Source organism: Girardinichthys multiradiatus, chromosome 20 (assembly GCF_021462225.1).
Source record: "Girardinichthys multiradiatus isolate DD_20200921_A chromosome 20, DD_fGirMul_XY1, whole genome shotgun sequence".
NCBI lineage: Eukaryota > Metazoa > Chordata > Actinopteri > Cyprinodontiformes > Goodeidae > Girardinichthys > Girardinichthys multiradiatus.
The window spans coordinates 9,254,747-9,268,685 of record NC_061812.1 but is presented as its reverse complement, the minus strand read 5'-3'; the positions used below and the strand labels follow the sequence as shown (position 1 = coordinate 9,268,685).

General features: G+C 38.4%; 1 protein-coding gene across 2 annotated transcripts in view; it reads left to right on the top strand.

Annotated features, from left to right (window-relative positions):
* Positions 1-13,939, top strand: part of LOC124856354 (immunoglobulin-like and fibronectin type III domain-containing protein 1) — a 54,630-nt gene that overhangs the window by 13,729 nt on the left and 26,962 nt on the right. For both annotated transcript variants that reach the window (XM_047346706.1, XM_047346707.1), the window contains 5 exons: positions 1,812-1,931; positions 12,709-12,851; positions 12,976-13,075; positions 13,198-13,242; positions 13,852-13,885. In XM_047346706.1, coding sequence (XP_047202662.1) covers positions 1,812-1,931; positions 12,709-12,851; positions 12,976-13,075; positions 13,198-13,242; positions 13,852-13,885 — 442 coding nt within the window. The remainder of the gene's footprint in view (positions 1-1,811; positions 1,932-12,708; positions 12,852-12,975; positions 13,076-13,197; positions 13,243-13,851; positions 13,886-13,939) is intronic.

Here is a 13,939-nt window from a genome sequence, read left to right as displayed (position 1 = left end):
ACTGCCAACAAATAAGATGACCTGGACAGTTTTGAAAACACGTTTATAGCACATTACCTTTGCAGTTTCAAGAACATGTAAATTATTATACATTTCAGAGTAGAACAAACACATTTGGAAGATGTATTTAAAAATACCCATGTTCATGCAAGTGGTATTTATCTAAAAAGTTCTTCAATTTCAAATTGCTAAAAACTATAGGAAGTTAAATTATTAGCTGGGTTAAACAATGCCAACTTACTAAATGTCCATTCAGTTTACATCTGGCTAAGAGAGAAGTATTGGTTAGGTTAGTGGTTTTATATTGTGAAAACATTGTTTGTTTGTTTTTTTTATATATAACTACATATGTGGGTCAAAGTTTAATCTGTTATAGTGGCATTTTCCCATAAGGATAATATTCTCTTTTCATATAAACACAAATGTCTGATATTTAGCCCCCCTTACACCAGATTTAAACTGCACAATAGCATAAAATAACTTGCAGAGTGTAGGAGAGGTCTTCTGTTGAATATAAGCGCAGTGAGCTTCCCATTGTGTGTTATAGCGCAGGAGAATTTCCTGATTGTTTTGAACTTCAACACAACTTCTATAGGGAATTTGTTGTGGTTTATTATTGTAATGTCAGCACATTAAAATCCTTGGGGAGTCATGAGGGAGTGTAGTGGCACCAGTAGCAAAATATTCATTCTTTGAAGCTGGAAGACCTGTTAGGCTTGTTCCTCAGAGAATTTGAAGCTGGGCTAGCCTTGCTGACCTTATGCTAAGGCTACTGTAATGCTCCTGGAACTGTGGCTATATCGTACACCTCCAAATTCTCCCTAGCCTGTGCTGATTATTGGGAGACTGAAGGAAGACTTGAGTTTTACAGGCAGCACTTTTAATGTAAATGTACCTGTGTGTGTCAAATCTAAAACCTCAGCATTGTTTTACAGCTTTACTATATAATTTTATAATACTCAAATTGGGACTCAATCTAAGGCTTTAGCGATTTGGCCTGATTGGTTCATAATGATTAGTGAAAAATGCGATGTTAAATAAGATGTTGGATTTTGTGTGCGTAGTTCCTTCTAACTGCACCAGCAAAGTATCCTCATGGAGTGCTGCACCAGATTACAAGTCATCCTCCAGATGGCACATTATTGGTGCGCAGTTTGTATAGACCGCTGTATCCTCTCATGCTTTTAAGATGCTGGATGCTGAAAATACTAAATGTGTTTCATCCTTCACAACGACTGACACTGGTGGTGGATGTCCAGAAAACGTGCATGTATATAGGGAAACTAGACAGTTTGTGAAGGAGTTATTTTTGGGGATTTGATTCTCATCGTTTTAGGTATGTGGTAGGATGACCAACAAAGCAGAAGAAAAAAAACAATTAGCCCGGGACAACGAATGTAGCATTATGACTGGCTTCAAACTAGAAGAAGGTTTTCCAAATTTTCTGCAATGGAGTCATGTTTGTGCTCTCATGCCTGTCTTTGAGACCACACAGCAGTCATAAGCTGGTGTGAGTGGGCCTTACAAAGACAAATGTATATCCTGTTGTTAAATGTGTTTTTTCTTGTCATTATTAAATAAATTTAAAGGTAGTCCCATTACCTTTTTTTAAAGTTATGTATGTACCTTAAATGGATCAAAGAAATTCAATCCATACTTTCTGCCATGATAAAAGTAATCATATTAAAAGGATTTCTGCTCATTTTTAACTGTGCACTTATACTTGGTTTTGCTACATCCTGTTATAGGCTTTGATTGTCACCCTAGAAATACTGACTTTATCTACCGCTAATCCTGTCTGATTCATTTAGGCATCAAGAAGAAATCAAAAGTGCCTGGTGTCATGATTACACAGATTGTGGAGGAACTTCCAGAAGGAAAAACAACTCCAGATTTCACCCGAAAACCCATAGCCCTTACCATTCAAGAGGGTAAGATGTTTTGCAAATATAGTCTAGACTTTATTTTGATACTTACCTCAGGTAAGGTGCAACTCAGAATAGTTGCACCTTCTCCAAGGAGTAGTAATTTTAGACAGCCATCAAACTACTTTCCTACCACAAAGCTGAACCTCCAATGCACAAGGCAAAACACCACAAAGTAATTGTTAGGTTTAAACACCAAACACTTTCACAATTCTGCACAAAGAAAGACACAGAGAAGTTAGTTCATTTTAACCTGCAGGTGAGAGTGTCTCAGAGGCTGCTCAATTACAATCCTCCAAACACACTCTGAGACAGCCCCTGCTCTCTCTGCCTTTTATTCATAAGAGAAGAGGCCCTGGTTACAAAATGTTCCAAGCACAAAACAGGGAGAGATGCACACTCATATTGATTAGAAACAGCTGCACTGACAGAATGTTCTAGAACATCCTGTCTCTATCTTGCAGCTCTTGTACATATAAGATATAATCACTCTGAACAGCAAGCTTCACTTCTATTAAAGTTAAAACATATATAATCATTAATTAACCCTAACATTTTCCTCCTCTTTATAAATGTTTTAAACACTTGATACATCAATCATTAACCTTTTCTTCTCAGATTTTCAGTTAAGACATCATGGTGTGTTTTATCTGTACATGTCATTAAAAAAGTAGCAGGAGGTCTTTAAGTTTACTGTATACAACTAATTGTCGTCAGGGTCAAGATACAGATCAGGGAAATGCAGAGAAGTCTCTTCTTCTTCCTGGTCATCATCATCATCATCACTGGCTCCTTCTGTCTCCTCAGGTCTCAGGAGGGCATACATCTCTGACATTTCTGTTTTGACTGGCTGAATAGCAGAGGTTATTATGCGAGTGCACAAAGCTCTTATACACGGAATACAGCAACATCCACACAATGTGAGAATAGCTGCAAAGACTGCTATTGACATAAGGATAGACAACACTAATTGTTTATATTTACCAAACATTTCTCCAAACCCATCCCACATTGTGGTGTCAACTCCAGAATGATCTTTCATTTTGCTGTTAAGTGACCTAAGGCCCTCCAGGGCCTTGGTGAGGCTCCCATCAGCTGCGGTGTTATTTGGAATAAATGTACAACATTGATGCCCAAATATTGAACATACTCCACCTTTTTCAGCTAAGAGCATATCGACAGCAATTCTATTTTGGAAAGCCATTAAAGAGGTAGCTGACAATTGTTCATGGATGGCTGAGAATCCTTCTTCAGTTTTATTTCCTAGTCGTTGCACATTGTAATGGATGTAATTTATTCTGTCAACATTTTTATTTATTGTGCACCACCAGCATATGGTGGATTCAAAACCTGCTGCTACTTGATCTGCTAACTTATATTCATCAGGAACTCCTCTTGGTATTCCTATGCTATCTATATAAGTAGGGTCGTCTTTACTCCATCCTGATCTTTTTACTCTACTTTTCCAGGTATGTGGAAATATACTGGCTACTGTACCCAACAACTCTGCTACTGAGAGTGGAATAACAGACACGGGAAATATTAATGACACTGATGCACACAATCCAGTTGTGTTGTATGGCAACCTGTCATACAGTTTATCGTCTCCACACCACCACCAGATGTCGCTGCGTGCTTTAGGTTTAAAGCTGACACCTACTGCTATGATGGAGTGACATTGATCTTTATTGAGTCTGCTTATGTTTGATCCCACACCTGTTCGGTTTATACAAGAAAAATTTCCTGGAGCAACCTTATTTGAAAACATCGGTTTTTGTTTTTCGGCGGTAGTCAAAGGATAAATCTTATCCCACATAGTACAGTTTGTTGAGAGTCTTGTGCTGTTCATTACTTCTACTAAGCATTTTTCTGTCAACGTTGAGGGGACCACCTGTAACAGTGGTCTGGCTCCCATACATACTACACAATCTGTTTTTACTGCCTGGGCAGCCTGTTCTGCCATTAAAAGCCAGTTGTTATCTATTTTAGATATTCCTGTAGATATTTTGAACCAGTCATCTGGGGTTACTGGTTCTGTCTTGAACTCCACTAATAGTTTTAGCCCCATATGCCATTTGTTTGTTTTGTTTTCAGGTGTGGCTGCATCATGCCGTATTACCGCAAGTGGCTCAGTAATGTTTTTAACGCATATTTGAATCTGCCAGTAATATTGGCCTTGGCTAGAATCTACATATGGTGCCGCCACAAAGTCTGTACATCCCGTGTTGTTGGGGGAGATCACAGTCAAGGTTAGACCTCCTCCATCTTTTATCAGGGTCAATTGTCTTCTCCATTTAATTGCTGGACCTGTGGACCAATCAGACCAGTCCTGTCCTGTTTCTGCTACTAAGTATTTCCAACTCCACCATTGCACATCTCCATAGGTCAAATACCAATCCCATTTCTTATACATTGAGGCTTGTTCATTTGTGCCATCACGTGCTGTTCCAAGCGTTCCCCAGGGTATTTTTACTGTAGTGGTTTTCTGTACTGGTACACATAGTTTTGTGGTTCTGATGCTTACATCATTTGGGCAGGAATTAACATTTATTTGTCTTTTACTCAAATCTTTTCTTTCTTCGTAAAAACGTTCCCATAGTAAAATAGCTCCTACAATTACCACTGAGATTATTCCAGCTACTAGCACTATTTTCTTGTGTGTGGGGGTGTACATCTTACTTATAGATTGGAACCTTTCCTAAGCACCTTTAAACAGAGTTGTGGAGATCTTCACCGGTTTGAGACAATTGTAAACTATAATTACAATTCCCTTTGTAGCCGGACTTTCCTCTGTAGGTTTGTTGAAAAGTCACAATGCTACAGCAGATACCACAATGCTATGACCACAACACAAATTATGATGGTTAGAATATACACTGCTATTAAGAAACTTATTTTAGTCATGTTCTATTATTCTTTTACAATGTGTCAGATGGATCCATGAGTTTCTTTCTGCAATCTTAATTGCAGTTCCAGTGGTCAACAACACCTGATAGGGCCCTTCCCACTTAGGTGAATGCCAATGCTTCTTCTTTATGCTTTTTATCAGGACCCAGTCTCCAGGTTCAACTAATGGTTTTTCCTGTGTAGACACAAAAGGCTCATGGTCACTTGCGTGTTCATCTGTTTGTTGTTTTTGCTGTAACATTTTTCTCATGTAATCTGCTAGTGTGCTTTCATCATCAGTTTCCCATTTATTTTTAAAGAATGGTAATCTATATGGCCTCCCAAACAGGGTTTCATAGGGTGTTAGTCCTCCTGTGCTTGTGATGTTTATGTAGAGCTTTACTAAGTCTAAACATTTAGTCCATGGTCTTCCTGTTTCTTCCATGCACTTTTTTAATCGATTTTTTATTGTTCCATTCATTCGTTCTACTAGACCAGCGCTTTGAGGGTGATAAGCGCAGTGATGTCTAAGATCCATTTGTAGGGCTTCTCCTATTTTTTCTATCATTTGATTGACGAAATGAGTTCCATTATCACTATATATTTTTTCTGGAATTCCATATCTAGGTATGATATCTTTACATAGTGCTTTTGCTACGGTCAATGCATCAGGATTTTGTGTAGGAAATAACTCTATCCATTTAGAAAAGGAGTCTATTATTACTAAACAGTACTTTTTTCCTTCACTTTTATTTAATTCTATGAAATCCATATGTATGTGTTGGAAAGGATATTTTGCTTTGGGGAACTGTCCCCTTTTTGGTCTGAAGTTCCCTTGTGCATTGTGTTTGGCACAGATCAAACATGTTCTACAAAAATTTTTTGAATAAGAGTTAAATCCATATGTTGTGTATATTTTGTTCACTAATCCTACCATTCCTCCTCTCGAGACATGAGAAACTCCATGACTCGATATTGCTGCCCATTTGTATAGGTTTTTTGGTAGGATAGGTTTATTTTCTGGTCAGGTGTATATTCCTTCTTTAAGTTGAGCTCCCTTTTTTAGCCAGGTTTGTATTTCATTTTGGGGTGATTGTTGTTGCATTTCCAGTAATGTTTCATCTTTTAGTTCCATTGTTACTAGGAGAAGACTACTTGGTTGTTGTTCTGCAGCTGCTTTAGCAGTTTTATCAGCAAAGGCGTTGCCTTTAGTCACAGTGTCTGTTCCTGTGGTGTGTGCTGCACATTTGCATATTGCAAGCTTTTTTGGCAGTTGGACTGCTTGCAATAGCTCTGTTAATAGTGCTGCATGTGTTACAGGTTTTCCAGTGGAGGTAATCATACCCCTATTTTTCCAATGTTGTGCAAAAGTATGCGTTGTTGCATATGCATACTGGCTATCAGTGTATATTGTTGCACTTTTTCCTGTCATTAATTTGCATGCTTCAGTTAAGGCTACTAACTCAGCAGCTTGCGCTGAGTAGTGTGAAGGGAGTGCTTCTGCTTTTAGTACTTTATTAAGAGTCACTACAGCATATCCGGTTTTTGTTTTACCTTTCTCATCCTTTTTGGAAGACCCGTCTACAAATAATATTTCTCCTTCTGTCAAAGGAGTATCTTTTAAGTCTTTTCTGCTTTTTGCTATTTCCTCAGATAATGTTTCACAATCATGAGTTTCTCCATCCTCCTCTGTGGGGATTAATGTTGCTGGGTTTAGTGCTGTACACCGTTCTATTTTGAGATGTGGTTGTGACAGCAAGATAGACATACAGGAAAGATGTCTTGCAGGTGACAGAAAACTCATTTTAGTTTGCAAAAGCAGTGCTGAAACTGCATGGGGTACTTTCAAAGTGAGTGGATGGAATAGTACAACATCTGCGCTAGACGTGACTGCTAGGGAAGCAGCCACCACTGCTCTAACGCAATGTGGAAGGGCACACGCCACTGCATCCATTTTGGTTGAATAGTAGGCTACTGGTTTATATTTACTTCCATGTAGCTGTGTCAACACGGAGGTCATGAAATTTCCTTTGCAGTCTACCATTTGTACAAAGTCTTTGTTGTAATCTGGTAATGCTAACACACAACTTCCCACCATAGTTTGTTTCAATTTACAGAGTGCATCTTCTGCTTCAGAACTCCATTTTAGGTAGTCAGACATTTTAAGGTCCTCTTTGTACATCAGGCTTTGCAAGGGTGCTGTTAGCTCTGCATAATTTGGCACCCAACTTCTACAGTAATTAGTGAGTCCTAAAAAAGACATCATTTGTTTCTTTGTCAATGGTTTTGGTGCTTGCAGAATTGCAGTTTTCCTTTCTTCCATTATTGTTTTTCCCCCTGAACTGAGCTGATGGCCCAGATATTTCACACTTTCCTTACAAAACTGTAATTTGTTTTTGCTGACTTTGTGGCCTTCTTTAGCCAAATGTTTCAGGAGTGCTATGGAGTCTTTTTTGCATTTTTCTTCGGTTTCAGATGCAACTAGTATGTCATCCACATACGTGAGCAATTGGCTCTGTTGTGGTGGGTCAAAAGTGGCCAAGCTGGATGTAAGAACTTGGGAGTAGATGGTGGGGCTTTCACAATATCCTTGTGGTAATCTGGTATAAGTGTATCTTTTCCCTTTAAAGGTGAAAGCAAACCAGTATTGACTGTCTTTGTGTAGTGGTACAGAAAAGAATGCATTGCTTATGTCCACCACAGTGAAGTATTTTGCTTTTGGGTTCAAAGAGTTTAATAACGTGTGTGGATCTGCTACACACGGAGATCTTTGTATTACTGCATTATTTACCGCTTGTAAATCTTGAACCATCCTCCATCCCACAGATGGGGGTGCCTTTTTTACAGGGAATATTGGTGTGTTACAGGGTGATTCAGCACACTCAATTAATACTCCAGCCTTCTTTAAATCTTCAATAACAGGTTCTATTCCCACCATTGCATCTGGTTTTAGAGGATATTGTTTAACTCTGGGTCTGTACTCTGTTTTTGGTCTTATCACAACAGGAAGTGCTCCTTTTACCAGGCCAACATCAGTAGGTCCTTGTGACCATAGTCTCTCAGGAACTTGTTTAAGTAGTTCCTCTTCTTCTTTTGTGAAAAAGATGTGTCATTTTTGTTTTGGGTCTAGGTGCACTCCAGCCTGGACAGTTACTGTCCAGAACAATGCCTTTTTGGTCATTTCAGTGGACTGGCTATACCATGTGTTCATGCCGGTTACCACCCAATCCCTTGCTCTTTCACCTCTGTCCACTAGTTTTGCTAAGTTTTTCCATTCTTCCTTTTTGTCTTTGCATAAGGATATGTGTGGCCCAGAAAGTTGTCTGAACAGTGGTTTGACAGTTTCTGGCAATATTACTGCAGCTGCTGCATTTGCTTCTACATCTGAGTACACATATGAGACTGTTATCTTTGTTGGGGTCATCCTGTTCAGTTCACTCATGTACTTGGTGTCTGGCTTTGCAGTATACCACATTGTCACATGTAATTCATCTGGTGACATAACATCTTGTGGGCTCCGCATTGATTGTTTGCCTTCATCCACTAACGATGCCCCTGTTGCAGTTGGCGGTTTGTTAGGGATGTCTAAAGTGTAGTAATAATTTGGTGTTCCCGTCCCTTGTACTACATAGACTTCCTCAGGTTTGCCTCTGACCACTCTCAAACCCTCTGGGGTTGGTGTTAGGCTTAGGCAGAGGGCTATTAAGCCATCTCTTCCCAATAGGTTCACTGGACATTCTGGTAACATCAAAACTGATAACTGACATGTTTTTCCTTCTGGATCTCTGATCCATAAGGGTTCTGTTTCATTTACTTGTTTGATTTTACCTTGTGCGGCCTGAACTGTGGTACATTTCCCACTGGGTCTCACATATGGTAATTGTTCTCTAATTGTTGTCCTGCAAGCTCCACTATCACAAAGAAACGTGATAGGTGTGCCTTGTACCAGCAGGGTTATTTCAGGTCTTATTTTTTCAACATAGAATAGGTCATCTAAATTTAGTATTTCCTCATCTTCTGAGGTGGTTTTCTCTTGTATTAAATTTTGATCCAATTCTGTCCCGTTTGTCTCACGATCTAGTCATGCATTTTTAGTTTGTGGGGGAGGACCTCCCCTACAATCCCTGGCTAGATGTCCTTCTTTACCGCAGGACCAACATGCTCTAAGATTTTGTGCTCCAAAGTGTCCTCTACCTCTTCCTCTACCTCGGCCTCTGCCTCTTCCCCTGCCCTGTGACTGTTGATAGTACACAGTGTTGTCCTCCTCTTGGTAAAACACTGCGTCTCTGACTGTGTCCTTTTTACCCTTTTTACTTTTTATAACTTTTTCAGCATGCAGCGCATGATTTATGTAGTCTGCAAGCGAGCCCCCACTCATTCCTATGTAGTGCCGGTTCACCCAGCCATGTATGTCGGGTGTTGAGCCTGAGTGGAGTGCATTTTTTAGTTGCTGCTGATAAGCACCATTTTCATCCTCGCTTGGTTCCAGTCCACTGTGAACTTTAAAAACTTTTGCCATTCTTACTCTATATTCATCAAAAGGTTCGTCTGGTTTTTGTTTACATCTCCCTATTTCAGTATAGTTTGCTCTCTTTTTATATTTTCCTTTTATTCTTTCCAGGAGAGGAACTAACTGGGTTGTTAGCTCTCCGCTACCAGCTGCAAGAGGTGCTCCTAATGTAGTTGATGGATTATAACCTCCCTTCACGTGATACCAGTCAGGGCCAAGTTTGCACATCCATGCTTGTTGGACTTCTATTCCATTCAGATGGTAGGCTTTCCTAAGATCCTCCATCTGCCTCACACTCTCATCCACATCCTCTCTAGGGTGTGGGATTCCTTCTACAGCCTTTTTAACATCATCTTGGGTCCAAGTTCGATAAACTCTAATTATGTCTGATTGGCCTTCTGCGCCTGCTCGTGGGTTAGGGAGTTCAATGAGGGGAAAAGTTTGCACATCCCCTCCTTCATCTAGGGTCATGGGACTAACCCTAGGTAATGGAGATAATAAATGTCCCAATGTTGCAGACCATTTACCCACTGCACCAGTGCTTCGAGTAGCAATTGGTGTTCGTGGTGTATATCCAGGTGGTGATGGTGGTGGTGGAGCAGTGGGTGCATCTATATCATTTCTCCCCACTGCCCCTCCCTGTTGCTGCAGTAACTGCTGTTGCAACGCTAAGTAGGGACCAGAATATTCATTATCTTCCCTTCTGTGAAACATTATGTTCTCATGTCCTGCTTCTTTCCATTTTGCTTCCTCTTTTTCTCTCTTTTGCTCTTCTTCACTTGCTTTTTTTTTTTCTTTATTTTGTCGCTTCCTTTCCTCTCTTTCCTGTTTTGCCAGTCTTTCTCCTTCCTCACGTTGTTTTGCTATTTTAACCCAGACTTGAGTCTGTGCATAACCTTCCTTTCTCATTTGTTTTTCATTATTTTTGCATTTAATTTTTATTTTATTCTGTAATTCTGTTAGGGCACTTGTAGACAGCTTTCCATTATAATTATAGGTTTTTATCCAATAACATAGGGGTTCTACTGCATCTTGATTTTCTTTTTCTACCGCTTTCCAATCTTTGCATGTAAGGTTATCAAGTAACTTTTGTTTCTCTTTACTTTGCCCCTTTCCCATTTTGAACTAAATTTAGATCCAGTATGTTTTTTAATACCTGGTGTATTCTAAATACTGGATTTATGTATTTGAAAACAGGATGGTGATCAAGAAGTCAGTTGTGGTAAAATCCACTTCAACCCTGTTCAGGTGGGATTTTCTTGCCTACAAGCATCCACAAAGGCTCACCATTTACTATCTGTTTTCAGTTTATATGAAAAGTAAGGACCTAATGGTCATTACGATTCCATTCACTCTTCCACACGTTTTTCAGTCACACTTTTTTTACGCGTTTTACTCTTACTGTAATTACTTTCACAAAAACATAACAGAGGACTCCGCCGTCCTGTGTAGAGTTTAATTAGTCTATTTCAACTAAGGGAGTCTACCCTCCTGCAGAATTTAACTGTCTATTTTAGTTCAACAGAGGACTCCGCCGTCCTGTGTAGAGTTTAATTAGTCTATTTCAACTAAGGGAGTCTACCCTCCTGCGGAATTTAACTGTTTATTTTAGTTCACCTGATAGTGTCTAGAATTGTCAGGGTTTCTCTATACTGTACTATTTTAGGTCATTTGCATTTCATCACTCATTCCTTTTAAATGAAAGACCTACTCACTGGTTCTCTGTGTCCTCGGGAGTACCGTCAGCCGTCAGACCCCAGCCTGTCAGGGAGGGACCAGTCCCGGAAAGGGTATTAGTACTGTGGCCACAGATTTGTCTGGAATCTCACTCACCCACTGGGATCGTCAAGCGTCTTGGTCTCCGGCTCGAAGGACCATTTATGTTAGGTTTAAACACCAAACACTTTCACAATTCTGCACAAAGAAAGACACAGAGAAGTTAGTTCATTTTAACCTGCAGGTGAGAGTGTCTCAGAGGCTGCTCAATTACAATCCTCCAAACACACTCTGAGACAGCCCCTGCTCTCTCTGCCTTTTATTCATAAGAGAAGAGGCCCTGGTTACAAAATGTTCCAAGCACAAAACAGGGAGAGATGCACACTCATATTGATTAGAAACAGCTGCACTGACAGAATGTTCTAGAACATCCTGTCTCTATCTTGCAGCTCTTGTACATATAAGATATAATCACTCTGAACAGCAAGCTTCACTTCTATTAAAGTTAAAACATATATAATCATTAATTAACCCTAACATTTTCCTCCTTGCAAATGTCTATGTGTGAAGTGTTGATATCATAAAGGGCTATTTGGAATAAAATATTGGCTGGTTATTATATCCCAAGGGTCAGGGATTTAAACATTAGGAATACCATATGCAGTATGTTGGGGTGAGTCAAACTGCCATTGACCCTCCACTCCTGATAATAATTATCAAGACGAGCTGTTAAAGAGTTAAGGAAGCATTGTTTTCCATGAGGAAAATGTGTATTTCAGAAATCTGGTACTATAATTTTTATATTTTACAGTACTTTCATCATTGTATGATTTTCACAAACCAGCTCAATATTTAAGTTTTGTACATTCCCAGTGTTCTTATTCTACTGTGCTCTTTCAGTTTTTTAGTCTTCTTCAAGGCAGTGTTCACTGTAGCTAGCAAAATCTTTGACAACAACAACAGCATTATTTATTTATTTTTATTGCAATGGAATGAAGCAGAATAAGTTGGGACATAGTAAAATGCTATTTTCCGATTAAAAAGATAAAATAAAATAAAAATGACAAAAGTTCAGCAAAACCCTACAGGAGTTTCACATTGTCGAGTGGTATGACTCAGTCAAAAGTAGATGTGATATCTTTTTAAAGCAGTTTGTTTCCTGTGGCTTTAACTGGCTGCTCACACAGACTTGCAGCTCTAACAATAATAGATTAACAATTTGTTTGATCTTCCCAGGTTTTATTTTCCCCCTCTATATCTCAAAAAAAGCACTTCATTCTTTAAATAAAACAGATGTTCTTTGACTAGAACAATAAATCTCATCGTAGTTTGTAGCATTGTCTCAAAACCAAATCTATATTTTGTGTTTTCTTCCTTTTCTTTAATATTCCAAAAAGGATATTAAATAATGACATGATGAACTGGTATCATATGCATAAAAGCACTTATTTTTGTTAGAGACCAGGATTTGCCATCTGCCAAACCAAAACCAACAAACAGACTTAAACTATTCAATTAAAAAAATAATAAAAATCATATTTATGTAGTCACTTTTAGTTGTTGCTTGGTTTGTGTTGAAGTTATGTTTTTTCAATTTTCATATAAATACAAAATGAAAACATAAAGAAGCACTAACCTTGTTTGTCACTAATGACTAGTTTGCTGTTTCAGGCAAATTTGCATACTTTAAAGCCATTGTGGTGGGCGATCCAACACCTACTGTAACATGGAGCAGAGCAAATGGAGAAATAATGTTTCACCCTGATGTGTGCCAGCAAAAATACAATGAGGCATCAAATGAACATACTCTGGAGGTAAGTTAAAAATACAAATTACAGTCATCTACAATACATGTAAAATGTTAATAGGCAACAATGAGACACTGATAATATAAACAAAAAAGTAAAGTGGTATTTCCTCTATTTACCTTTCTGTTAGTTCCCTAAGGTAGCTCCAGAGGATGCTGACACCTACAAGTGTTTTGCAACCAATGAATATGGGAGGGCAGTTTGCACCGTTGTTCTGAACATTATTGAGGGTATGATTGTCTAATTACTGTGTAAAATGCTGTTTTTTTTCTGATAGAGATATATTTATACTGTATGATGCTGACACATTGGTAGGCAAATTTAAAGGTTATGTTTTATTGTTTGTTCACAGTGGGATTTTCTAAGACAAAGGAACGTCAAAAGATACAATCACTAGGTAAAGTTTCAAATACAGAGCTTAACTTTGCTGATATGAAATTAGAATTGTCCTTTAATCTGCTCTTGCGCATATATACATATTCAACACATTCCAGAATTTTAGCACCTATAATAAAGATGTGTAAAAAGCCTTAAAATAAATACATCGTTTAATGCAGTGGCATATTGCAACATACATTTTTTGACAAATCAATAATTTGATTTCAGTCATTTTATTCAGTAAGAAAAAAAATCCCATGTTATAAATAATATACAGTTTTTTTTTTTTGTAATGGTGGCCACTTACAAATCCAATTAAAAAATGTGACTGTACGTTTTACTTAGTCTAGGACCCTATTATTAGTAATCCATGACTTTTTGCTTTCTTCTTCTCTTAAAATCCTAGCAAACAGTCAGATTTCTCTTAGCCACCCTTCTTCAGAATGGGAAAGAAAGGATAACATGGCATTCTTGCAGGCTAATGTGTGTTGAGTCAGAATATGGAAACAAACAATTAGCTGTTTACATAAACTGTTCCATATCTACAGTCAGAGCAATTATTCAAATATTTAACTGGAATTGTGAGTGTATTCAGCCACTGTTCAATGTTTTTGTCATATTTCTTTAGATGCAACAGAGCTCAGAAAAACACTTAAAACACGGTAAGTAAAACACAATATTCTTTATGCCACCCTTCTCTACAGTGTCTTTCTAGA